Source organism: Filicampus tigris, chromosome 15 (assembly GCF_054856515.1).
Source record: "Filicampus tigris isolate MCC_2025a chromosome 15, RoL_Ftig_1.0, whole genome shotgun sequence".
NCBI classification, from domain to species: domain Eukaryota; kingdom Metazoa; phylum Chordata; class Actinopteri; order Syngnathiformes; family Syngnathidae; genus Filicampus; species Filicampus tigris.
In genome coordinates, this window is record NC_141231.1 from 2,665,031 (window position 1) to 2,690,486 (window position 25,456).

The 25,456-nt window shown below is 39.6% G+C and overlaps 1 protein-coding gene across 1 annotated transcript; it reads left to right on the forward strand.

The window, feature by feature from the left end:
- The first annotated feature begins 5,063 nt into the window (after positions 1-5,063).
- Positions 5,064-25,437, forward strand: lrsam1 (leucine rich repeat and sterile alpha motif containing 1). Its single transcript, XM_086054035.1, has 25 exons — positions 5,064-5,350; positions 6,153-6,357; positions 6,981-7,037; positions 7,469-7,513; positions 7,636-7,713; positions 9,311-9,379; positions 9,467-9,551; positions 9,634-9,755; positions 9,862-9,952; positions 11,117-11,226; positions 11,336-11,365; positions 11,668-11,790; positions 12,012-12,151; positions 12,250-12,294; positions 12,528-12,598; positions 14,928-15,027; positions 15,125-15,212; positions 15,343-15,417; positions 17,114-17,194; positions 18,198-18,293; positions 20,668-20,766; positions 20,851-20,982; positions 21,255-21,321; positions 22,860-23,059; positions 23,147-25,437. The coding sequence occupies exons 2-25, from the start codon at positions 6,286-6,288 to the stop codon at positions 23,267-23,269; spliced, it is 2,199 nt and encodes a 732-aa protein (XP_085910161.1). The 5' UTR covers positions 5,064-5,350; positions 6,153-6,285; the 3' UTR covers positions 23,270-25,437.
- The last annotated feature ends 19 nt before the right edge of the window (positions 25,438-25,456 follow it).

Here is a 25,456-nt window from a genome sequence, read left to right on the forward strand (position 1 = left end):
CGTTCAGATTTTAGAATGTCGGTGCTAAGTTTCGATTTCTAGTTAGCCGCGCGGAAGAGCTACGATCGCAGTATGACCGATTTAAAATAATAAAAAAATAAAAAACTGTGCGCGCAGCCCCGGGCTCGTACCACAGAAGCTGCATCGCAATAGCACCGAAGTTCACCCCCAATCGAGCTGCCGTGGTCCTCTCGGTGAGCCCCTCTGCCGGGCCGGCCCGGCTGGCTCATTCAGCCGACGCCTAGCCATGGAACTGACGCGATGCAGCTTATGACACAAAAGTCAGAATCGGTTAAGTACGTCTAATGGCAACATTGAGCCAACAAGTTCAAAACACAAATGCACATATCCAGCCAATATTTATCTTATAGCATACGCAGCTGCAGCATATACATAAACACTGTACATACATATACATCATATGGTTACATAGACTGCTTAGATTAGATAGACTTTCCTTGCTTGCCCATAAAATGCAGTGTTGTGTGTGTCATATATATTTTCTTTCTAAAGCAAGAAAAGGTTAGCCAATCAATTGATGTTCAGTAGCATGTTTTCAGTAACAGCTGAATTATTGTATTGTCTTGAACTTCTCAAAAATAAAGCTCTTGTGAAAAATAATACTAAATAATAATACAAAAAATGTTTTCATATAAATATACTGGTAAAAAACAACCCTTTGAATAATTTATACTTATACTCCAGGGCGACTTATATATGTTTTTTTTATTATTATGCATTTTATGGCTGTTGTGACTTGTACTCCGGAGCTACTCATAGTCCGGAAAATACGGTAAGTAGTAAAATCCACCCCTTTTTGTAATTAGAGATAAGAACATGAATGATGAGCATTTATTCAAAAATAACTGAATAAATAAGTAAAAGGAAGAAAAAAAATAATGAACAAATAAAATAATAATAAAGGCATGTACACCACTAAGTTTGCGAGGTTAGAGGTCATCAAAAACACCAAACTCAGTGTGTGCAATGAGTACAGCTGTTGCATTTATCTTTTTCTTTAGTTTTAAGGAACTGAGGTGATTGCTTGTGAGGTCCTTCATGAAGACAGAGAAAAGGGGATTTCTCTTTCTCCATTTGGAGCTGGGGATGAAATATTTAGCTAACAAACCAAATTTTCAAAATAGACCTCTGGGGAGATAAAATCAAATGTTGTTGTTATTGTTTAAAAAGAAGGATTTAAAGCGGGAGTCAACCCAACCATATTTTTTTCAATAATATGTTTTATGCAAGCCCACTAGTTCAAACAAGGCATTCTGATAAATATTGCGTTTGTGGAATAAGAGCTCAGGGCTCAGGTACCGACCAATCATGGCTGACCTGTTTTCTGAAGCTGAGCCGTGATTGGTCGTTACCTGAGCCCTGAGCATTTGTGATGTCATTTTCAGTCGACAGAAGTAACAAAATGGCAGCCCCCTGAGATGGCTAAAAAGCGGTGGATTTTGATGCTTAACTCATATTCCACAAACGCAATATTGATCAGAATGCCGTGTTTCAACTAGTGGGCCTGCTGGGAACATATTCTGGAAAAAAACATGTTTGCGTTGATTTCCGCTTTAAGCCAGGGGTGCTCAAGTGCAGTCCTCAAGAGCCCTTATCTAGCCTATTTTCTATCTATCCTATTTGCAACACACCTGATCCGTTCATCAGCAAGCTTTGCACAAGCCTGACGATTGTGATCATTTGAATCAGGTGTGTTGCAGGCAGGGAGAGATGGAAAACAGGCTGGATAAGGGCTCTTGAGGACCGGACTTGAGCACCCCTGATTTAAGCCATTTTATTTGTATTTATTTATTTTTAACACTGCACACACTTTTTAACACACGTTTAAACATTCAAAATCAATGGCTTGTAAACCCCCATTCTTAAAATCTTTAACAATCTCAGCTATCATAATGTAATGAGTTAGGTTTTTCCAGATGAAATTAAAGTTCCCTTGGTTAATAGCTTTTATGAGTTTGTTGGGTATTGCCAGTGAGTATGCGGTGTAAATACATCGAGCTTAGGACTCCATTTTAGTTAAATACGTTCTACCAAGTTGTGGGCTCCGGCCTCCCTGTGTGGAGTTTGCATGTTCTCCCCGTGTCTGCAAGTGCGGATGTTTGTCTCTGTGTGCCCTGCGATTGGCTGGCAACCATCAGGGTGTCCCCCGCATACTGCCCGAAGACAGCTGGGATAGGCTCCAGCACGCCCCGCGAGCTGACCCTTGTGAGGATAAGCGGTATCGATAATGGATGGATGGACGTTCTACCAAAGGCTTAGGTCTCTTTGCAGCCACATATTTAGTTTTGATTTACATTCCTGAATGTTTAGGTTTGCACTCATGTGTGTATTTTTGGTAATATGTATTCCAAGGTATTTTACAACAGTTTTAATAGGAAAGTTAAAGGCCTCCGTTAGATTGCAGTCATTTATAGCCATGAACTCACATTTATTATGATTAAGATTCAGTCCCGATGTTTTCGATAAGGCAGTAATAAATTCAAGAGCTTCAGGGATTGAATCTTTGTCTTTTAAGAAGATTGTTGCATCAGCTCATTGGCTAATGACTATCTCGTCATCAAAATTATTCAATTTGTTCAAATTGTAGTTTTTAATTGTATATTGCTAAAGTTTCTACTGCGAGGATAAATAAAAGGGAGAGATATACATCATTGCTTGATGCCGTTGTCCGTCATTCGCCTTTTTTTACGGGGGTAAAAAAAATAGTATATGCTAGGCCGGACCGCCTCTAATTTTAAACTAGGGTCTGCTGGCAATTCCGAAAAAGACCCCAAACTTTGACAATTGATAGAAATTCCCTGAAGTAAAACTGCTTCAAAACAATGGTGCTGTGCATGACCAGGAAGATCTGCTAAACATCTGCTAAAGTATCAAATGTATTAAATGATCACACTTTAGTGATAATGGTGAGAATCACAATTACTGTTGAAGACGTACACAATGGACCGGTTAAGTGAATCAAAGAACATAAAACACGTGTAATCTCAAGTAATGTCAGTGCATGGATATTAGGATGATTTAGAATTGGAGTCCTGACATTTAGAATTGGATTTCCCGCAATTTCAAATAATCGATGCACAAAATACAGAAACCTATGCAGTTGTTGTGTGATTATACAGTATTTTTTTTTAGTTTATTTTTTTAAGTTTACTCTTGACCAGTTACAGTAGAAGTTAGCACGTATTCTTGAGCAAAAACATAACATCAGCTTTGATTTGCAACTTTATTGGTACTATGATTAGAGTGCATGAGTACTACTATGATAAATAACATGTTTCAAAAAGTGTATTGATAATGGTTGAGCTGGACGAGTCAAATTATTTGATGGTTTGATGGTTAGTAATAGTTGCAAAAAAAGTGTCAGTTTTTCAAATATGTTAGTGCTAAATTTGTCCTCCAATTCTGGAACGACCCGTGATAAGCATTCAGGTGTCGTGAAGCACTAAACACAGCGGATTGTGTTTAAGTACAAGTAGAGGGAGACCTCTAGCGGGCAAACTACGCAGTACTACTAAAGGGACTGATGACTGAAGTGGATAAGTCTTCCCCAAAAGAAAACAAATCAATCATAGCTTGGGTTAGGGCCCCAATCCTCTTCCGTAGGTTTTGCAACGTAACTTTTCACACCTTTTGGAGTGTCAGGTTCATCAATTTGACGTTTTTATAACACAACATCAATGAAGAGGGAAGACGCTCAATTTGTTGTTACTAGCTCATGAGGAGAACGGAGCGATAGCACAATTTCTGCTTCCCGCTGTCCTCGTGAGGCGAACGCTTCTTAGTACGTTCCTTCTGCGATCTATAAATTTATTTCTCCGTTCCATCTCTTTTTATTAACGTTCAGGACTCCCTGCTTACATGGGTGTTTCCAACCTAATGGGCGGGGGATTTATGCAAGCCGTTGGAAACACTTGGCCTCGTTATCTATATGAGTGTATGTGGGTGAAATATATATAGTAAACAAAATAACTCAAATATACGTTCATTTAGCATAATCAGCAAATGTGTGATAACTATTGAAAAATGATTCTTACATGGAGGTTAAAAAAAGTATTGTTTTAAAAATAGAACTAACAATCGACACTACCCTAACCTTCCTACTGTGCACTATTGGCAAGTCTGAACTCGTGCAGTTTTACCAACAGAAGGATGACTGCGAAGGTGAACTGCAGATATAGTACCCGTACTAGTTGTAGCCATACTACGAGGTGGTAGGTGGTAACTAAGGTAAAGCCCCTCCTTTCCCATCAGCACTTAGAAACAGTCATCTATACCTTTGTTACATCTCGGTTAGAATTCTGCAATGCACTTTATTTTGGAGTCAGCCAGTGGTCCCTCAAACGTCGATCTCCAGTTGGTCAAACTGCTGCTGCCCGCCTACTAACTGGAGCTCGGAAGATGGAGCACATAACGTCAATTCTGGCCTCCCTTCACTGCTCCCAGTGCATTCAGGGTCCAATTTAAGATTCTCCAATTTGTCTTTAAATCATTAAATGGCCTCGCCCCGGCGTACCTCTCCGAGCTCCTCCACTCCTACGCACCTTCCCGCAGCCTCAGGTCTGCGGACCAGGCGCTGCTCGTGGTGCCGAGGACCAAGCGGAGCCTCAGAGGAGATCGAGCCTTTTCTGTTGCTGGTCCTTCCCTCTGGAATGACCTCCCATTGGTTGTTAGGCAAGCCCCCTCTCTGTCTATTTTTAAAACCCGGTTGAAGACACGTACATTTCTTTTCTCTGGCTTTTGATAAGGCCTGAGATTTTCGGCTCTTTTCCGGTGTCAATTGTATAGTGTTTTATGTCAATTTATTGGCTTTATTTATTTATATTTTTATTTATATTTCATATATTATTTATATCTATATTTATTAATACATGTATCACAGCCTTTTATTGTTTTTGTTCTATTTATTGTATTGTTTGTAAAGTGCTTTGTTACAGCTCTAGCTGTTATGAAATGCGCTGTATAAATAAAATTGTATTGTATTTATTGCTGACCAGCAGTGGTCAGCAACGTGCCGTTCTGAACTATGATGTACCAAAATTTAAAACGAAGAAGTCAATCTCTGTGTCTGTGTGTGTTGACAGTCTCCGTAGCATCTTTCTTACGGTCAGGACCAAGAAGAATTTACCAAGGGATTACTAAGGAACTGGTGTTCATGACTAGAATGTATATATTGGATTTCGGCAAGTAGGCGAGTAATGCCTAAAAACTGTCGATCGACTTTTGTCCATTGCGTCGTTCAAATGATGGTTGATGCAACGTGTTAGCAAAGACAACAATCTCTATTTTAATTCAAGAATCATCTACCAGCAAAAGTAGGAACTCAATCAACGTGAGTACAAACATAACGTCCGAGTTTGTTTAGGGTTAGCCGTGTTTGCTAACGAACAATATAATAACAAGGTAAATACGCCTTTATTACTGAGTAACCGGGTGTATGGGAGAGAAAATATAATGATTTTCACGCGTTTGCCTTAAGGTTGACTAACGTAGCTGTAGTTATTTGTTAATAATTAATGTCTAGCTCTTACTGGAATTTGCGTTGCTATACCGCTTCTCCTCACAAGTGGTCGCGGGTGTGCTGCATTCGCTAGCGTCTGAAATTACCCCCCCCCCCCACTACAATCGCAGAGGGAGGACTGACCTTCAACAAAATTTACGCCACTACCTCTGTTACACTTGCTTATTTTTCCCCGACAGAAATACATCGAAAATGGTTGAATATCTGTTTCAGTTAACGCAATTCAACCCAAATATCCACAAAGATTATTCCTTTTAGTAGTCAAACAGATAGCAACCGCCTGATGCTGTTTGTTTAGGTTACAAGTGCATGTGCGCTCATGTCCAGTGTAGACACACCCTTCTGTTATCAAATTAGTGCAATCGGAACATTGCGTAAGGGATAAATGTAGGAAAAATATGATGCATATTCATCATATTACACTAAATTGAAATACAGTGTAAGGATGAGAATTAATGTAAAGACAAGCATGGTGGTACTTATTGACAGTTTGTTTTTAGGTTTGTTGGAATAATGTAATCAGATGCGATGTGCTTTTCCTTGTGCAATGACGTCAGGGTCAGCTATTTGTTTCTCTAAATTACAGAACCAATGTACATTCTCTTCTTTTTAGAGTACAGGAAGGTGTGTCTTGAGTGGTTCCAACTTGTCCATCAGCCTTTTCAAGTGAGTGGCTCTTATTGAAGTGGACTGGCTGAAGTGAAACCCAGTAGGCCTGCCTGACAGCAGTACAGGAAGGATACAAGATGCCTCTGTTCTTCAGAAAGAAGAAACCCAGCGATGACTCCCAGAAGAGACTTGAATATCAGCTGTGTCGGGTATAAAAAGTGCTAATTAGTGGGTGTTTGTCAGCTATTGTGCAGTGAAGTCTTAAAACATTTTGTAATTAAGAATATGCACTTTAATTTACAGTTAAGCCAAGGCAATGACTTACATGTACATACAATATATGATTTTACATTCACACACAGTGGGAAGCCATTGAGTTTGAATAAGAACGATCAAAAAGGAGTTGAAGCGTAGACTTTGAAGGGGTGTCACCCAAATACGGTCTTCAAGCTTTACAGTCATTTTATGCTGAATGCCTCAATTTCAAGGAGCTTAGACGTATAGTGGATTCTGACTGATTGAATATAGTAACCAAACATTTTAACACGTGTATAAAAATCCGTTGCAGTCAGTAATTGCCTAAAGTAGGATGCAGATGACCACCAGATTGATATAACCAAATTCTGAGTTTCATCACTGGAGATGCTTTTGACTTAAATTGTGATAGCATATGAAGTTAAATCTTGTCATTGACAAAATACTTCTGAACTTAATGGCAATTTCCTTATTCGTGTCTCTTCATTTCCGAAGTGTGACATATATTTACATAATGTGTTTTTACATAAAAAAAATGTTGAGATGCACACAAAACCTACTAACTGCTATTCTCCAGTCAAAGGAAGCAGGTGCTGACGACATCCTGGACATCTCATCTTGCGAGCTGTCCGAGGTGAGAATGTTTATTGTTTTGCCATGTACCAAATTAGATCCCCCGATTTTGCCACATAATCTTTTGCCCAAGGTGTCACTTGAGTGATAGCACCCGAATACATTGTTATTGGAGTTGCTGTAAAATAAGTTACATGTGCAAAGGACTTAGTGCATTTACTTCATGCTGCTGGGCACAGCATAAACTATAAATCAGTATTGAGAACAGTTACCACAATTAAAAAAAAAAATCTACAAATATCCAAAACCGTAGGTGCTGAACTGCCAGTATTCGGGGACCCACTGTACCGACCCAGTGTGGGACAACATTTTCCAATTCAGCTTTTAACATTTCATGAGGTGTTAATCAAGATAAAACATATTCCAGCTACAGTCAGTTTGTAAGCATCTATAATGTGTTTGCATTGAATATTCTTTTCTGCTTTTTCACAGGTCCCTTTGAGTGCCTTTTCGATTTGCAAAGTTCTCCAGAAAAAGGTAAAGGATAATAAAAAGCTCAACCGAACAGAATACACAGAACTGTACGTCTATACGTCTCGCAAACACACTAACTATTTAGTATAATTTGAACAGACATTTCTTGTTTGGATCTTCCACAGGTTCTCATGTTGTACAGCAATGAGCTCAAGTCACTACTTCCCAAAGGAAGTGACATAATCTCTCTTGGCACCCTAAAGGTAAAGTCACCTGGTCACACCAATATGCCAATGCTTGGTTAAATCGTGTGATAGCATTTAACCAAAACACTCTGACACTTTTGTATTCATCGCTCATTCAGAATGCTGCAGCTCAGGTTCTAACCAGAACTAATCCAGTCCTAAAGGCTTTACACTGGCTCCCGGTCAGCTGTAGAATACATTTTGAAATTCTGCTACTGGTGTGTAAATCACTGAATGGTTTAGATCCTGAATACAGTAAAGGAATGCTAATTGAATGTAAACCCAGTAGGCCTCTGAGGTCTGTAGACTCGACTCAATTAGTGGAGCCTAGAGTACAAAGCAAATATGGTTAAGCAGCATTTTGGCTGTTATGCGGCATGCAAATGCTGCTAACACAAGTGAGGTCAACCCCTGGTGTAAATGCTTTTAAATTGAGGTTAAAAACGTTGCCTTTTTCCCCCATACATAAGTTTAACGTATTTTCAAGCATTTCAAAACTCATGTTTTCCAAAACTTGCCCTGTGCATTCGTTGAATAAGCTACATTTTAAATCCTTTACTTTGCTTTTAAAGGTCTTAAATTATTTTGTTTGTAAAATATTTTAAATATTGTATTTTTGTGAAGCACATTGAGTTAATTTGTGTATCAAATAATGCTGCCTTGCCTGAACATTCCCTTCAGGATATTATATAATTAGTTGGATGTGCTGAAATACATTCCACAGAAAGAGGGATTGTAATGATTAAGACATACACATGGCCCAAATTGTTGGTACCCCTCTGTTCATGAAAGAAAACCACATATGGTCACTGACAGAGCTGGCCACTTGACCCTTTTTTGCCGGTCCGTCCTCCATCCATGACCTGGGTATCCTTCCTTCCTCGTCCCTCCGTCCTTATTCATAAAAATGATCGTCCTCCAACCCTGTCCGTCCTCGTCCTTTTGAAGCTGTTCCTTACGTCCGACCCACCCAGCAAAAAAACAAAACACAAAACGTCCGTGCAGGACGCGGCGGGAGAGATGCTAACGGCAGAGCTCATTTAAAGCTCAATAACTGACTAAGGAGTGAGCGAGTCGAGAGTTGGAATGTAACTGCCTTATTTAACAGCGGTCATTGTTCATATGCAATACCGCTAACAGATAACAACCAATCACGGCTCACCTGTTTTCTTAAGCTGAGCTTCCACCTCCGCCCTTGCTTAGTCATCCCTTTTTTAAAACTGCCCCCCGTCCTCCGTCCCAAACATGGGCGTCCATCCGGGACTGCGGGGAGACGGACTGCGGGACGGAAGCTGAGCTTCACCAAACAGGTCAGCCGTGATTGGTCGTTACCTGAACCCTGAGCAATTGTGATGTCATTTTCAGTCAACAGAAGTGACAAAATGGCCACCCCTTCAGATGGACAGTAACAGGTGGATTTTGCTACTTAACTCATATTCCACAAACCCAATATGAAACAGAATTCCATGTTTAGACTAGTGAAGGCGCACAGAACATATTATTGTAAGGAAAACCTTTGGGTTGACTTAAGTAAATGTAATGAAATAAATGGTACAATGAATTTCTCTTTCTCTTTGAAGCAAAAATATTTCTCCCTGTCTCTCTTGTAATCAAGGTTTTGGATTTGCATGATAATAAGCTTAATTCGCTCCCACAAGACATCGGGAAGCTGACGTCTCTGCAGGTAAAGCACCTCTGAAGGCTTGAAAATAAACATTACTTAATTAATGAATGCTACTCTCCTCTTAAGTTGCCACTTGTGTATTGTTAGATTTTGAATGTGGAGAAGAATCGTTTAAAGGTCCTTCCAGAATCCATTGGGGATCTAAAGCTCTTGCAGACGCTCAATTTGAAAGGTTGAATTCTTACTCCTTGTTTATGCCAGATTTCATTTTTATGTCACTTTGAATTTACTGTGGAATTTTACCATAATTTCAGGCAACTGTCTGAGTGAATTACCATCGGCATTTAGTTCTCTGTGCAGTTTACGCACTCTGGACATGAGTGACAACCTCATCATCCAGATTCCTCAAAGTTTTGCTTACATCCGTACATTGGAGGTACGTGCTCTCCTTTTTCAGTTCAGACAATCTCGTTAAAAAACAACAACGACAACACACAAAACATTTTCTCACAGCGAATGCATGTGTGTTACTTTCGTGACAGAACCTCATACTGGATGCAGCCACGATGACCTATCCTCCTGCATCTGTGTGTGTGGAAGGTACAGCGAGCATCCAGCACTTCCTGTGCTCTGGTGAGGATGTATTTAATAGCCACAAAAGATATTACACATACTGTTTCTTTTTCTCTCTTTGTCTCTCATCCAAATCATTTTTTTTTCAAGGTTAGTAACAGGATGATGCAGTGACACAGTATAATTACAATTACATTCTGTTTATATTGAGTTTGTGTTACATGCAATAAGGTTTCTCTTAGAGGGGAAGTCAACCCAAAAATGTTCTTGACAATAATATGTTCTATCCACCTCCACTAGTCTAAACACAGCATTCCGATTAAAATTGTGTTTGTGGAATATAAATTAAGCAGCAAAATGCACTCGTTTTTAGCCATCTGGGGCGGCCATTTTGTCTTCTGTGGACTGAAAATGAGCAGTTATGATGTAATTTGTGTGTTAAGCAGAAAAATCCACCTGTTTTTATCCATCTCAGGGGGCGGCCATTTTGTCACTTGCTGTCAACTGAAAATGACATCACAGTCGCTCAGGGCTCAGGTAACGACCAATCACGGCTCACCTGTTTTCTGAAGCTAAGCCATGATTGGTTGTTCGCTGAGCAACTGTGATGTTATTTTCATTTGTCAGTATAGCAAACGTATTTCTAAATGCTGTGTGCCTTAATGTTATCCTACTCCAAAGCAACTAGAGGAATAAGAACCATCAACATTTAGTTTACTTATTTATTTGGCATAAAATTGTCAAATCTCGAAGCTCGAACACTGTCTAATACATGACCATCAACCTGTAAATTGTTTTGCTTTTGCAACAGTTTTTCCCCACAGAAAAGTTGTGGAAATCACAATAATCTGTTCCTGGATGAAAGTGTTGTCATTTCAATGCCTTGGATTGGTATTGCAGGCATGAAATATTTTAAGACTGATAAAGGTCATTCAAGTATAAAAGTTGATTAACCTCTCTTTGCATCACTTTAAAACATCAAAAAGTGTCATTTGGCAGATGTACCTCACGCATGTAACTTTAATATTCTTAATTATCACACAATTATAAAAAGAAATTAACCACATTTAGCCAACTCTTCCTTTTCTTAAGATTCCTAAGTCAACAGAATTGTGCCTCTGAAGTGGTATAATTTCTTGAAAATTTGGGAGGAATTGCAAATTGTGTAACTTTAGGGGTTCCTCTTAAGAGGTTTGACTGTAGTTTTGAATACAAATCCCCCAGAACTCGGGGAGCAGTACTGCCCTCCATCCCAGTATCTCCTGCCTGTGTTGGAAAGTGACAGTGGCAAACAAAACTCTGACTGTGTGGATGCCTTGGATGACGCCTGGCAGGTAGATGACTGACTGACTGACTGTACATTTCATTACACTGTATTGTAATGTTTTATAAGTATGTCCTGTTCACTTCACATTTTAAATGTCTCCTCACTTTTTGTTGCAGAATAAATTCAGTGACTATGAGAAGAGAAAGGTATGTGTCTTCAACTTGAAAAATTAGGTTTCATTTAAGGTTTCTTGCTCATTGAAGTCAAACTAAAATAAAGCTGTAGCTATAATCAAGCTGCGGAATATGCAGTTCATGTTGTAGTACCTTTTAGATTTGAATTAAGTCTACTACAAACGTTCTGTGTTCTATTTTAGTATACTGTTCTTGTTCCTGTCCCTGTTTCCTACCAGACCATATTTACACTCGTCTGCCATCATAGTGATGCATTATTTAGAAAATTTTATGTTTGCAACAGCAAGACAAATATTCATTATCCTTTTTGTCAGATTCAGAAGCAGGAGGAAAAACTGGCCTTTGAGCGACAACGAGAGGAGAAACAAAACGAGCACACTCAGCTTCTACTCAAGAACACCTCTCGTAAAGTAAACATCCTCAACTCAGTTCGCCAGGTACGCTCATCTCAAATTTCATGATAATGAGTGCAGTCTTACCCCTTTTTTCCATCTCTCTACACATTTGGAACGTATTAGGAACACATTATGACTGCTCAACATTTGTTTTAGACCGGCTCATCTTTGAAATATAAGAGTAATCAAATCATAAATCGCTATCAGAAATGAAAAGAAAGGTCAAACTAAACTAAACTGCTCAGCTTTGCACTGATGTTTAGGAGCAGGAGCGTCTGGAGCAGGGGGTCACCCAGCAGCAGCGGGCCCAGGAGACTGAGAGATTACTATTGTTAGAAAAAGTGAGACACGCCGAAGACGACATCAGCAGTCGCATCAGCAACATGCTGTTGGATAACAACAGGTAGCACGAAGAAGGGAGCGTGCGGTTGGATGTGTGCCACAGGGAACCAGCTTGTTCCCACTTGATAAATGAACTGCTTTATTTTTGGACATCTGCAGGCAGAAAAAGAGTGCTGAGTTTCTCCAAGCCATGGAAGAAGATCGGTGAGTGGAAGATAATCATTCAATTCTGATGCTGCAAAATTTGTAATCCACCTGGATGCTAAGAATTTAGTAGACTGCAGTAAAATTCAAGCATTGTAATGCATTCATTTTCCTCGCGGGATTAATAAAGTAGACTGTATTTATCTTGTTTAATGAATATTTGATCACCGTTTATTCACCTCTTTGATTCAAATCAGTAGATACCTTTCACTGATTGTTTATTTTTCTGGAAGGATCCGTATGGAACATCTGACTGCCATCACACAAGAAGAAGCGAACTCTTTGCGGAAGAGAGAGGTGGCCGGTATGTAGCCTTTTACGGTCCACTTAATAGCAGTTTCCTGAAACATGTAAGGCAAATGAATTATTATTATTTTCTTCTCTTTTTTTCATGCAAAGAATTTTAAACAGTATTACTGTACTTGCAAGAAAACAGTATGATCCTCATTACATTTGATGAAATGGAATTTCCATGGGATCCCCAAAAATAACAACACACATACCTTTCCAGTTGAATTGTAAAAGCAGAGCCAAAAACACTTTTCTTGAGTCTGGTTACACATGGTCCCAATATCCTCATCTAAAAAAAATGAGTATGACTCGTTATATTTGCATTTTATAAGACAAAAATAATGTATTTAATTAAAATTCATATTATGGTAGCTTTCATCTGTCATCATGGTAACGCCAGATTTCGAAACAGTGTTTTTTTGCATTCATCAATAATTTTTTTGTAAATATGTTTGTAAGAAGGTTCTTAAAAAGGTCTATGTTAGAGTCACAAAGTCCATAAGAAGTTCCTAAATAGCTGAATTGTTCACATCTGTATTCGTAAGAGCTTTCAAGCGGATTGCAATTTTCTCATCTCCCCTATTTTAGAACTGATATTCATTCTAAACCGGTGATATGGTGGAACGCGTGGTTGACACACATGCAAAAATGTTCGTGTTGGAATCTTGGCTTGGGCCTTTCTGTGTAGAATTTGTGTTCTTAATGTGATCGCATGGGTTTAATCTGGATGCGCTGCTTCGGCTTCCTCTCCTATCCAGAAACATGCAATGAATTCTAAATTTCTTTAGTAGCTTTATCACTGACACCCAGACTTCCCTCTCCCTCACTTTGTCCAACTCTTCCGGGGCTTTCTCACCCCTGCTGGGAAACATACTCTCTTCAGCATGTCCTAGGTTGTCCTCGCGGTCTCCTTCTGGTGAGATGTGCCCGGAACACCTTACCAGTTAGGCCTCGAGGAGACATCCTAACCAGATGCCCGAGCTTCTCACTCTATCGCTAAGGGGAGAGCTAGCTTGTGACCCTAAATGAGGGTAGGAAATGTAGATCGACGGGTAGATCACCGCGAGAGACCGATACAGAGTCAACATCATTCCATACGTTGCACCGAGCCGCATGTTGATCTCCCGAAGCACGCCCCACAGAACTCCACAAGGGACACGGTCGAACATTTTCTCCAAGTCCACAAAACACATGGAGATTGGCTGGGTGAACTCCCATGCACCCTTCAGGATCCTCTTGAGGGTGTAAAACTGGTCAGGACGAAAACCACACTGTTCTTCCTGAATCCAAGATTTGACTTCCCGATGAACCCTCCTCTCCAGCACCCATGAATAGACCTTACCAGGGAGGCTGAGGAGTGTGATCCCCTTGTAGTTGGAACACACCCTCCGGTTCTCCTTCTTAAAAAGAGGGACCACCACCCCAGTCTGCCAATCCAGAGGCATTGTCCCCGATGTCTATGCGAGGCAGAGGTGTGTCAACTGTCAACCACGACATCCCTACAGCATCTGGAGCCGTTAGGAACTCCGGCGTATCTCATTCAAACCAGGGCCCTGCTGCCGAGGAGGGTTAGGGTTAGTAAGTGAGTGAGGGGCTTTCCCCCAATCATGCCATTCGAGCCCTTCCAGGTCTCATCGTCATTGCCCATGTGAGCATTTAAGTCCCCCTGCAGAACAATAGAGTCCCCAGCAGGAGTGCTCTCGGTGGACACTCCGAACTGTTATTTGGTGCATAGGCACAAACAACAGTCAGGATCTGATCCCCCATCCTAAGGCGTAAGGAGGTTAGCGTCTCGTCCATCAGGGTGAATCCCAACGTACCGGTGCTAAGTCGGGGGACAATAAGTATATCCACACCTGCTAGGCGCATCTCACCCCGGGTAACTCCAGAGTGGATGAGTCCCCAACACCTCTTGAGAGGACCGATACCAGAACCCGAGCAGTGTGTGGAGGCGAGCCCGACAATATCTAGTCGGAGCTTCTCGACCTGGCACACCAACTCAAACTCCTTCCCTGCAAGAGAGGTGACATTCCACGTCCCTATAACCAGCTTCTTTAGCCGGGGATCGGAACGTCAAAGTCCCTGCCTTTTCCCGCCACCCAGGTCACACAGCACCTGACCCCCTTGGCCCCTCACACATGGAAATGTGAACATTATTCCCAGATGTTCAAAGTAGGAAATGTCAGTTTGCTCTTGAAAATACACTCCAAGCCAACTGTGTACTCTGTCTAGTGTTTAGGTCTTTGAATTTGTTGTTATTGTTGTATTTCTTGCTTTTCCCCTCTCAAGAAAATATCACATTTTATTTTGTTTGAAAAATTGTTTCTCTGTATCATTTATAGCGGCCATGCAGAAGATGCTGTCAGACAGCTGTGCTGTGAGCCTCCTTCAAGAGGCCAGCGACTATCGTAGAAAGAGCCTGGTGTCTGAGGCCTACAGAAGGTTGAAGATGCACACAGACATAATATTGTAGTGTGATCTAATTGACCAATCAAAGGGTTATGATGTTTGACAGTCTTTTCTTCTTGTTGTGTAACAGTATGGAGAATCTGGAGAAAAAGTTTGATAGGATGCTATCCATCCAAGTTTTGGATAAATCTAAAGCCATTGCCCACATTCTACAAGAGGTATGTCTTCAGTCACCAAATTACAGTTGTTTATAATTTTTTGGGTTAGTGAAATCAATCATTGAATTGAGACAGAAAATAACCTTTTAAGCTCCGTGAACATTAAGAACTCTATTTGAACCCTCTGCAGGAGGAGATGCAGAAAGCAGCGTTCCAAGCACTGCAGTTTCAGAAAGATTCTGTCCATGGTTATATCCGCAACCAGGTCTGTATGTAGGGATGCAGATGGGTGGAGTTAGGGTCAAACCAGTCCTCGGTTCTGGTCTGTTTTGATACATAGAGTTCATGGGCAGTCTTATCTAAAATGCTTAAGGTTTTTTTTACTTTTAAGATGTTGTCATGATTCTTTTTGAAGCCTGGTCACGGAGTTGCAAGGACTTCATTTAAATCGCTGGGTCATTATTATTATAAATTTTACTGGCAAACGTTTTGGAAAGATTAAGATTAATTTGGCGTAAACTCTCCAAACCCGCGAAAATCGACCATTCCATAGACGGGGAAAAAATAGGCTTCCGACTATGCTTAGTCCGACTATTTTTTCAAGTTTCCCGTCAATCGTTAAACATAGGCGGTATGCCCACCTTTGGAAACCAGACAAAAGCAACATGCAAGCATTGAAACTCGAAGATAAGAGACAATATCTACAGACTACTGTACAACAATTCCTTTCATCTGTCTAACGCATTGATAGCGCTCTGAACCTAAGCTAGCTAGGTTAGCTTGACAGTTTAGCTCGACAATTGCTGGTCAAATACTTCATGTCGGTTCTGCATTTGATTGAGAAGCCAATAGATTAGACACCAGGGACATTGTAATCTTTAAACGTTACCGTTTATAACAGTAATTGTTATTTAAGCATAGACATTGATACATAGAGTCCAACATAGTCATTTTCTGGCATAAAGTCTACACGTTAGAGTACTTTTCTGTTTGTGAGCGTGTTCGCCATATTTGATGTGGCAGTGCCCCCGTAAACTAATGCATATCAACTTCACTTAATTTCAAAAAGGGACAGCATGTAAAGTGCACAAAGTTAATGCCTTTCATTCACCCATTTACACACACTAATTACATTTGGGTAACAGATTGGCACCAGAAACAATATATCGCTGACGTGGGGCCGAAACCTTGTACCCTCCAAAAGTACCCCAAACACGGCATGTTAGTTCAACCATTAACATTAAGCCAATTTCAACACTTAAGATTGCTCAATAATTTGTACAAATAACACACACACTTGAGGGACTGACCAATAGTATAGCTTTTTGAAAAAAAGTGTAGTTTTTAAATCTGATGATTAGACATGTTTATGCCCACATTCAGCATATTTCAGCATTTAACACCACATTAACAGTGTGCCACTCCTATAAATGTTAGTTTGAAAAAAATAACATCTAAATAATTTAAGTATAGGCCTTCATTTTTTTTTTATAAGTGAAGTTGTCTTCATTTCCCTTTTAGAGATGTAAATGTTAATTTATTTTTTTAGAGATTTTACTTTACTTTTTTGTGTGATCAGTGATTTTTCACTCCATTATCACTCCAACATATGTTGTGACAGAAGATTTTATGACTTGACTTGTGACTTGCTTGAACGAAGTAATGACTTGACTTTGACTTGCTTGAAATTTGGTGGCGACTCGGCTTTACTTGCCTGATTTTTTTTTTTTTTTGCTTGAGACTTGCTAGAGATTTGAAGGTTTCTTGTGACTTCTGATCTGCACTTTGCCTGTACTTTCAATAACAGCGCCTTAAGTAGTTCTCATAAGACATTTAATATATCAACCCCTGTAGCTAAAAACACATTTCATGAAATAATCATGGTTGTTCATCCTAACTTCTGCAGGCCACAGCATGCTGCTTCTCCCTGCTAGGTTCATGTTGCTTTTTCACTGTTCCAGATCAAGCTTATTGAGGGTGAATTAATGCAGCTGACAAAACTTGAAGTTAAAAGACGCAGTCTGGATGCTGAGACCCTGCAGGTAGGTGTCACCCCCCATTTTAATTTGCACACGCTCATGTACTTTTTTGTTTTCTCTTTCTTTTGACTACTGTATAGTTTGCTTTTATTGCATGCTTTGCTACCTTGGTTACGATCCAACATATCATGAATTAATCCAAATCATAATAATATCAGCAGTATATGTTCAATGATTAAATGTGCAGCATTGTTTTTGCTTTAAAGGGACGGTGGGGGGATGACCACGTTTTCACTAACAAGTTCATTTTATATATTTTTTGATCAGGAAAATGAAAAAAGTTGTCATTTTTTATTTTATCAATAAATTTCGGAGAAATTAGGAAATAAGTGACTCTATGAATAACGGCCCTTGTTAATGAGCAGAATGGCCGCGCCCCCTACCGTTCTATCCTTGTTCGGCCGGAGTCACGCGAGGGACCGATTCCAAACCCTCCATTGGAAATCATTGTACTTTCATTGCTTATAACGTCCAAAAACGGCGATCAATTGGCACCAAAATGTATGTGGACATCTCTACTAATGCCCACTTCAACATATCAAAAGGATTAACCTCTCAGTGGCTGATTTATATGAGAATGAGGAAATGTGGAAGTCAGCAGAGCTACATAGGCTGGAACCAGCGCACACTGCTTCTTTCCTTAAAAAAAAAAAAAAAAAATGCTTCTTTGCTGATCACGGTTAGGACGACGAGGCATTTAACACCAGTCAGGATATTCCACAGAGACAGAAGTGGAAATGAGACATGCACATTTATTTGGATGAGGAGTGCCCCAGATTTTTGGCTTACAGCGCGCCGTCCAATTCGGAAGGTAACAGCCGAAATGGCACGTTCCAATGCGGCCACACTCTCGGCTGTGCAGTCAGCCTCGCTGGAACTTTTCGTTCGCCGTTCGATGAGGGCTTTTGTCACTCCCAAGCCGCTTCACTCGGCTTTAAAAAAAAAAAAAAAATTGTATCTTGTCAATGTCGATTTTGTGCATGTGTGTGTGTGTGTGTGCTTGCAGGAAGTGCTAGTGGACCAGCGCACAGCTCTAGGTGATTTGTTGCAACAACTGCTGAAACAGAAGCACCAGAGAGAGCAAGAACTATTGCAAGTTCTGGTGAGCAAACTGAACAATTAATTGCAATTAAGTTTACATGCAGTCAAATATTCGGGTTAAGGTCAAAATTCCAATTTCTGAGCCATTCGCAAAAACCCTTTTACATGGCTGTAGTTGACAGTTACCCCCCACATTTAAATAACCCGATTGAAACGGTGACGCACAGACGGCATGACGCAATTTATGTCATCTCCGCTTGTTACTTGCTTCCGTCAATAAAACACATTTTATATATATGTATATATATATATATATATATATATATATATATATATATATATATATATATATATATATATATATATATATATATATTCATGTCACTCACTGCACAAATGAATCAGACTGTTTCCTCCTCGCTTTAAAAGTGTGGTGTCGTACTTACGCTACTTGCGCTATATAAATATTGTATTGTATTGAGGATAAGCTGTATGGATAATGGATGGCTGTATTGTATTGTTGTGGTCGTATTTGTGTTTTGCTGAGTTGGGATGTTTCCGAGGTTCATGAATGCATCGTACGGCCAGTGAGAGGAGCAGCGGAGAACGAAAGAGAGTGCTGTTGTACTTTGTTTTTGGCTAAAAAGACCGCTTGCTTCCTCGTCTAAGAAACATTCAAAGTCGGATGATGTTGTTTTAAGTCTTATTACGTTAGACGTGCTACCCACAGCATAGCCGCCAATGTCATGTAGTAATGTCGGCACACAACTTTGGGACTTATACATGTGATTTTAACAGGACAGCCAGAATGTTCTCAAACAGGAGACTACAGTGTACGGGGGGACCTTCGAGCTCTGGCTTTTTTGTGTATTGGTTTGCTCCTCTTTAGTGCCACCGCCCTCCTCACCCACGTGCAACAGTCAATAGCGCCCGTGCGTAAGCTCGCGCTAATAAGTGGACCGAACATGTCATACCGAAACGTATTAATACACACACGTGTACCTAACGATACACCCCTAATTTCCGGTGGGTTGCGCGCCAAACAACGTGCATACAAGCACTTCCTGTACTACAAAGTAGGGATGTGACAGTACGCTAAATCACGCGTCTGTTCAGTTCGTTTTTTTGGAAAATTCGGTTCGGTATATTTTTGGTACAAAAAAACAGATTTTTAAAAAAAAAATATATATTTATTTTGAAAAGATATCAAGTAAACTGTACTTTTTTTTTTTTCGAAAAAATAAATTAAAAACGAACCATTCGGGTGATATTCTAAGAAATTACACCAGAATAAAAAATACACTAACAATAAAGATCTCTAACAATAAAGAATTTTGTAAATTATTAAGAGACTGACTATCATCCTATAAATCTATGCAAAACTTCAGCGTTAGACCTGCTGTAATTTCAGAATGTCCGAATGTTGTGCACGGCACGGATCACCGACCAATGCAATTGAGAGCTCCTACCTTACTACTGATTCATACCAAGGGCTACCAGTACTATTGAAATAACTAATTTGCTCAAATTTTCTTTAATTATATGTTGTTATTAGACACTGGTCATGTTAATGATTTCTAAAAAAAACAAACAACAACAATGATTAATAAGGTAGGAAAAAGATAAATATCAATTTGCATCAATTTATTTTTTAGTTCCCTGCAGCATTTCCATTTCCAAATGATTACTTCTACAGCATTCTTAGGAAATCACAATATCTCATTACTATCAGCTCAGCTATTTTTACCACAGGCTCACGAGCTACTCATGTGGTCCTTGGGGGCACCAACCATCGTTAGGACTACTAATTTCTGACACATTTGGATTCTTATTCGATTTACGTAATGTTCTTATTTCTTTTGATGATGAATTGGGCGTTTTTTTTGTTAGCTTTAGGCTGTAAAAGTGAAAATCAAATATTTCAATGTCCAGTGAAATATTAAATGAATTTTACTTTTGCATTGACCTTCAAATAAATTGAATTAATGACAATATTCAAGATTATTGAGATAACTGTTATACTTTGTTCTTGTGTAACAACTGAGAATATATTCAAATGTTATTATGGTGTGGACAGACTCCTGAACCTGCTATTTTTATTTTCATTATTTGGTTCAAAAAATAAAAAAAACTTAGGCCCACCAGCGACTGGAACAAATTGTGTGACTTTGGAGGTTCCATTGTAAAAGAATTGTCATATCTCTGCTCTTTGATTATTACGGAACTTGTACGTCTTTGTAGTTGAGTTTTAGTTCGTCTCTTCTCTTATTGAAAAATAAGTGGGAGACACTATTTGTAGCGTATGCTTTCATTTAGTGTCCTTTTACACAAATCAATCAGTGATCATCATCTAAAGTGCAACACTAGTATTTCCTCCATTGTTCTTCTGAGGCCAAGTGGTTTAACGACAGCTCTTTAAACATTTGGATTTCTAGGCGGAAATGGAGCTGAAGTCGGAGTCCACCCAGCAGAACTACTGGATGATTCAGTACCAGAGACTGCTGGATGCCAAGCCACTGTCGCTGCGGATGCAGGTACTGTGCCACTTAAAATACATCTGATTTGCTGAAGCATCTGGAACAATTTAAAAACATTTTTTTTAATGTGTTTCGTCACAGGAAGCTGGTGTGGAAAAAGAGTTAGTCAATCTACTGTGCAAACTGTCTGCACAGCATTACTTGCCCATCATGGCTCACCATCGTGTCACTACCGAGGCCCTTCGGCACATGAACTCATCTGACCTTAAGAAGGTCTGAATACAACACTATTTAGAAACGTGGTTGCCTTTGCTTTGACATGTGGCATGTTTTACCCGATAAAAACGAAGAGTCAACATCTAGAATTGCCTGACCTTGCATGCACAAGAATTCTTAAGCGGGGCAAACCTCATTGTATTATTTTGGCTTGGACACAAGATTTTTTTATTTATTTCTTTTTTTCTTTAAAGGGGAAAATATATTCATATATTTGTGAAATACTGAAACGGTCTCATGGCTCATAATTGTTCACCTTGTGTTTGTAGCTCGGCATTTCTGAAATTGGCATCCAAAAAGCTCTACTGAACTGGGCTCAAGAATGCAAGCCTGAAGGTAAAACGCACACCTTACACCTACTAGTGTGTTTAAAACATACTTAAAGTGGAAGTCAACACAAACATTTTTTTTTCAAGAATATGCCCATTAGTTGAAACAGGGCATTTGGATAAATATTGCTCTTGTGGAATAAGTGTAACCGCACTCGTTTTTAGCCATCTCTGGGGGCGGCCATTTTGTCTTCTGTCGACTGAAAATGCCATCACAACTGCTCACAACAACCAATCATGGCTCAGATTCAGAAAACAGGTCAGCCGTGATTGGTCGTTGTGAGCAGTTGTGATGTCATTTTCAGTCGGCAGAAGACAAAATGGCCGCCCCAGAGATGGCTAAAAATGAGTGTATTTTGCTGCTTAACTTATATTCCACAAGCGCAAAATTAATCAGAATGCCGTGATTCAACTAGTGGGCCTGCTGGGAACATATTCTTGAAAAGATGGTGTCGTGGTACATTCGCCTGACTTTGGTGTAGACAGCATGGGTTCCGGTCCCACTCAGTGACAGTGTGAATGTGAAAGTGATGGTTGTCCGTTTCTGCATGTAACCTGCGACTGGCTGGCGACCACTCCATGGTGTTGTTCGCCTTTCATCCAAAGTCACCTGGGATAGGCGCCAATTCTCTGCAAACCTTTATAGGAAGGATAAACGGTGTAGCAAATGGATTGATGGTTTGGAAATTAAACTGTCAGAAGGAACGTATCTGATTTTCTGATTGATTGTTTTGCACCAAGGAGAGTATATAGGCGCTATTTCTTCATTGTTTTCAGGCACATAAATTCTATGTAGGGTATCTCAAACCTATGAAATATGATCAGGGAGTGTCAACGACAAGACACAATATTAGTCTTTTCTTCCTGCAATTTTGCAAGGACTGCATATAGGATTATTTTTTTATACGCAGAATATGAGGACACTTATATTTGGACCATTTTTGTGTGCTTAGAATAGTACAAGAGATCTCTTTTGTCAAATTTGCCCATTGCTTTAGAGTACTGGTAGTCTTGGATGATGTTTCAGTCAAATAGTGGTAAAAACCACACGTTGATGACGCCATATTTAAAATATATATAATCATGCAAATTTCGAACAGTCGGATTTGAACAGAATGTTCTAGGCGTTTACAGGATCACAATTGTAATGTCAAACTAAGTGACTTCAAACCTACACTTTGTTTCTGTAGTTCTTGAATTGTCAAACTTGATCTTAATTTGGTAGCACATTTGATAGCAATTTGTATACAGCTGTGCCTGTCTTAAAGTGCTTTATGAATACAGTTGAGTTCAGTTGAGCATGTTTGGGAGCTGACCACCCGTGCTCGTACGTGCTGCCCGCTTCTCATTGTTGGAGGAGCCTGATAGCAGAATAAGGTGCGCAAACGCTCAGTCGTTGGTGCCACTTCTTCTGTTCCATGTAAGCGTAGGAAAGGGGAGGAGTCTGTGCATTTGGATACAAACTTTTATTTCACCGCATTTACAGCAGTGCAACATGCTTTCTGTGTAATTATTATATTGTGTATATATCGACTCCGTTCTTAGGCGCATGTAAGGTGGTGGAGCAGAGCGAAGAAGTTCCCCCTCCAGAGCCGTCCTCTTCCTTCTTTCCATCAATTCCCAACACCTCCACCATCTTGACCCCAAGCCCGCCACTCACTCCCGGTACTCCCATCACACCATCGGCACCGAGCCCAGTGGAGGGACCAGGAGGCTCAGAGTGTGTGGTCTGCATGGAGACAGGGGTAAAAAAAAAGAAAAAAAGTTGTAAAGCTGAATGAGTGTTTTTCACGTTTTGTAATGAATGATTGTTTTACTTGACTTGTCCCCAGGCTCGAGTCATCTTTCTGCCGTGTGGCCACGTTTGCTGTTGTGAGGTCTGTAGCGACGCCCTGCAGAACTGCCCTCTGTGTCGGGGCGCCATATCGCACCGCATACGACTTTACCACAGTTAGACGCAAATGTGGCTTTGTGACTTATTCATTAAATGTGCATGATGACAATGCTGCTGCTGAGTTCATATATAGACACGCTTTGAGTAGATTTTTGAAATGCTGAGTCACTTTTCCTGTGTTAGCCAAAAACTTTATGGTATATAATTATGCAAGAAGTTTTGTCGTATTTTGTATTTTATGTCTCATTCATTTAATACTTGTGTAAATTGACTTGTTTTACCCTTGTACAATGGATATGTGCCTTTTTATGAAAAACAGATTATTAGCTTCCTAACAAGACCTTTTGTTTCTGTAAACCATAATGACATACCCACCTTATGTAGATGCACTTAACACTGACTAGTAGGAATGTAACGATTAATCGAAAAGTGAGTTAAAATCGATTCGCCCCGATTAATCGATTCAATTAATCGAAAACTGCGTTGCTTATATTCATCCAGAAAATTATGTCTTGAAATGTTTTTTTCATCCCAGATGCATAGCACATTGTGAATGTGTACATCAAATTATGCTTTTGCGCCAAACATCATTGCGTAATGCGTTTGTGGATGGCTGCAGAACCACACTAGTGCACAGAGACAAGCATGGGAGCAAGTTTTTAAAAATCGATTCAAATCGAAAATCGGGAAGTGAAAATCGAATCGAATCGGGGCTTGAGTGAATCGTTACATCCCTACTGACTAGCCATAACATTACGACCACTTGCCCAATATAATATCCAATACAATAGCTGTATCCAATATTCAATCTTAACAAAGCTCATTATTTTGATACAATACACAACAGTGTTATAACAATTTGCTCATTATTGTGGTTGTCGTTTGCAGTTGTGTAGAAATGTACTGCATTGTACTGAAAGTTATACCGAATGTTTATGACTCACGTTACTATTTGAGTTAACTAAAATATCAGACACAGCTATCATCATGCAGTACAATTTTACCCAACTGCAAACTACAACCACAATAATACTTCATTGGATACATCTTTGCCAGTGTACGTCAGAATTTAGCATTATATACCGGTACTGTAATGGCACAGTATTTGATACAGATCTAGTATTGTATAGCATTATATTGTGCAGATGGTCACAATGTTGTGGTGAGTTATGGGTAATTTACTCTAATGTGTTTCAATGTGCATTTGACATCTTCTGGCACTATCCTAACCAAATCACCCCATTGCCCCAATTTTACTGTGGACATGTACGCAATACTGAAATGTTTGCGTAAAATTAAATGGGATTTTAACCTTTCTCCTTTCTTTTTGGGGGCAATGTTGGTGGGGTTAAATTGGCCATGTATCCATTTTTTAACCTTGCTGGTTTGGCTGCCAGTTCCCCCGTAAGGAAGAATCTGAGCCCTTCAGTCGCCACTAAAGCTGTGTCATCACTGTGAATTTCCCTAACATGTGATAAGGGAATATTTTTAATTGATTGAATATACAAAACTTGGCAGGTGATTTCCCCCACTCCCACACACCACAGACATGATACTGTGTGCAAAAGAGATATTGGATATGAATTGATTCATAGAGTATGATAGTTAATGTATATTTGTTCATCATTCTTTTTCGATTTGCAATAGTTAATTTAGACCGTACTACTACTTATATTTATGTCAATCATTGCTGAAAATGACTCAGAGGTTACAACTTGTTATTCCTAACATTTCTTTAATTTTCAATAAAATACAGAGCAGGGAAAAATGCTGAAAGCACCTTAAAAGAGTAGTTTTGCTTGCTGGTATATAGTGCTTAGTGAACAGTGTATGCATTGTTGCAAAACAAAACATAAACAGTAAACTAGCCAACTATAGTTAAAACTGACATTGTATACAGTCCCCTATATGGGGTAAGGACTTAGGTTCTGCCGGCATGGCCCTTTAGCCTTGTCCATGTGCTTTGGACAATTATCACTCTGATTAGGATTGTATGTGATGCACTATATAGATGGACTAACAAATCCTGTTTGCCGCCATCACTAACTGTTATATTCTCTAAGTGCTCTTACATTATGTAATATAAAATATATACTGTACGACTTTCTTTTACTCTGTGTAATCAGTGTATATATTGATGTTTTCGTTGTTGTGTAACAAAGTTGTATATGGAAATACACTTGGAAATTAATTGATGAGGACTATCACAAATAAAATGGCTTGTTGTTGGCTTCTTGTTTTCTTAACA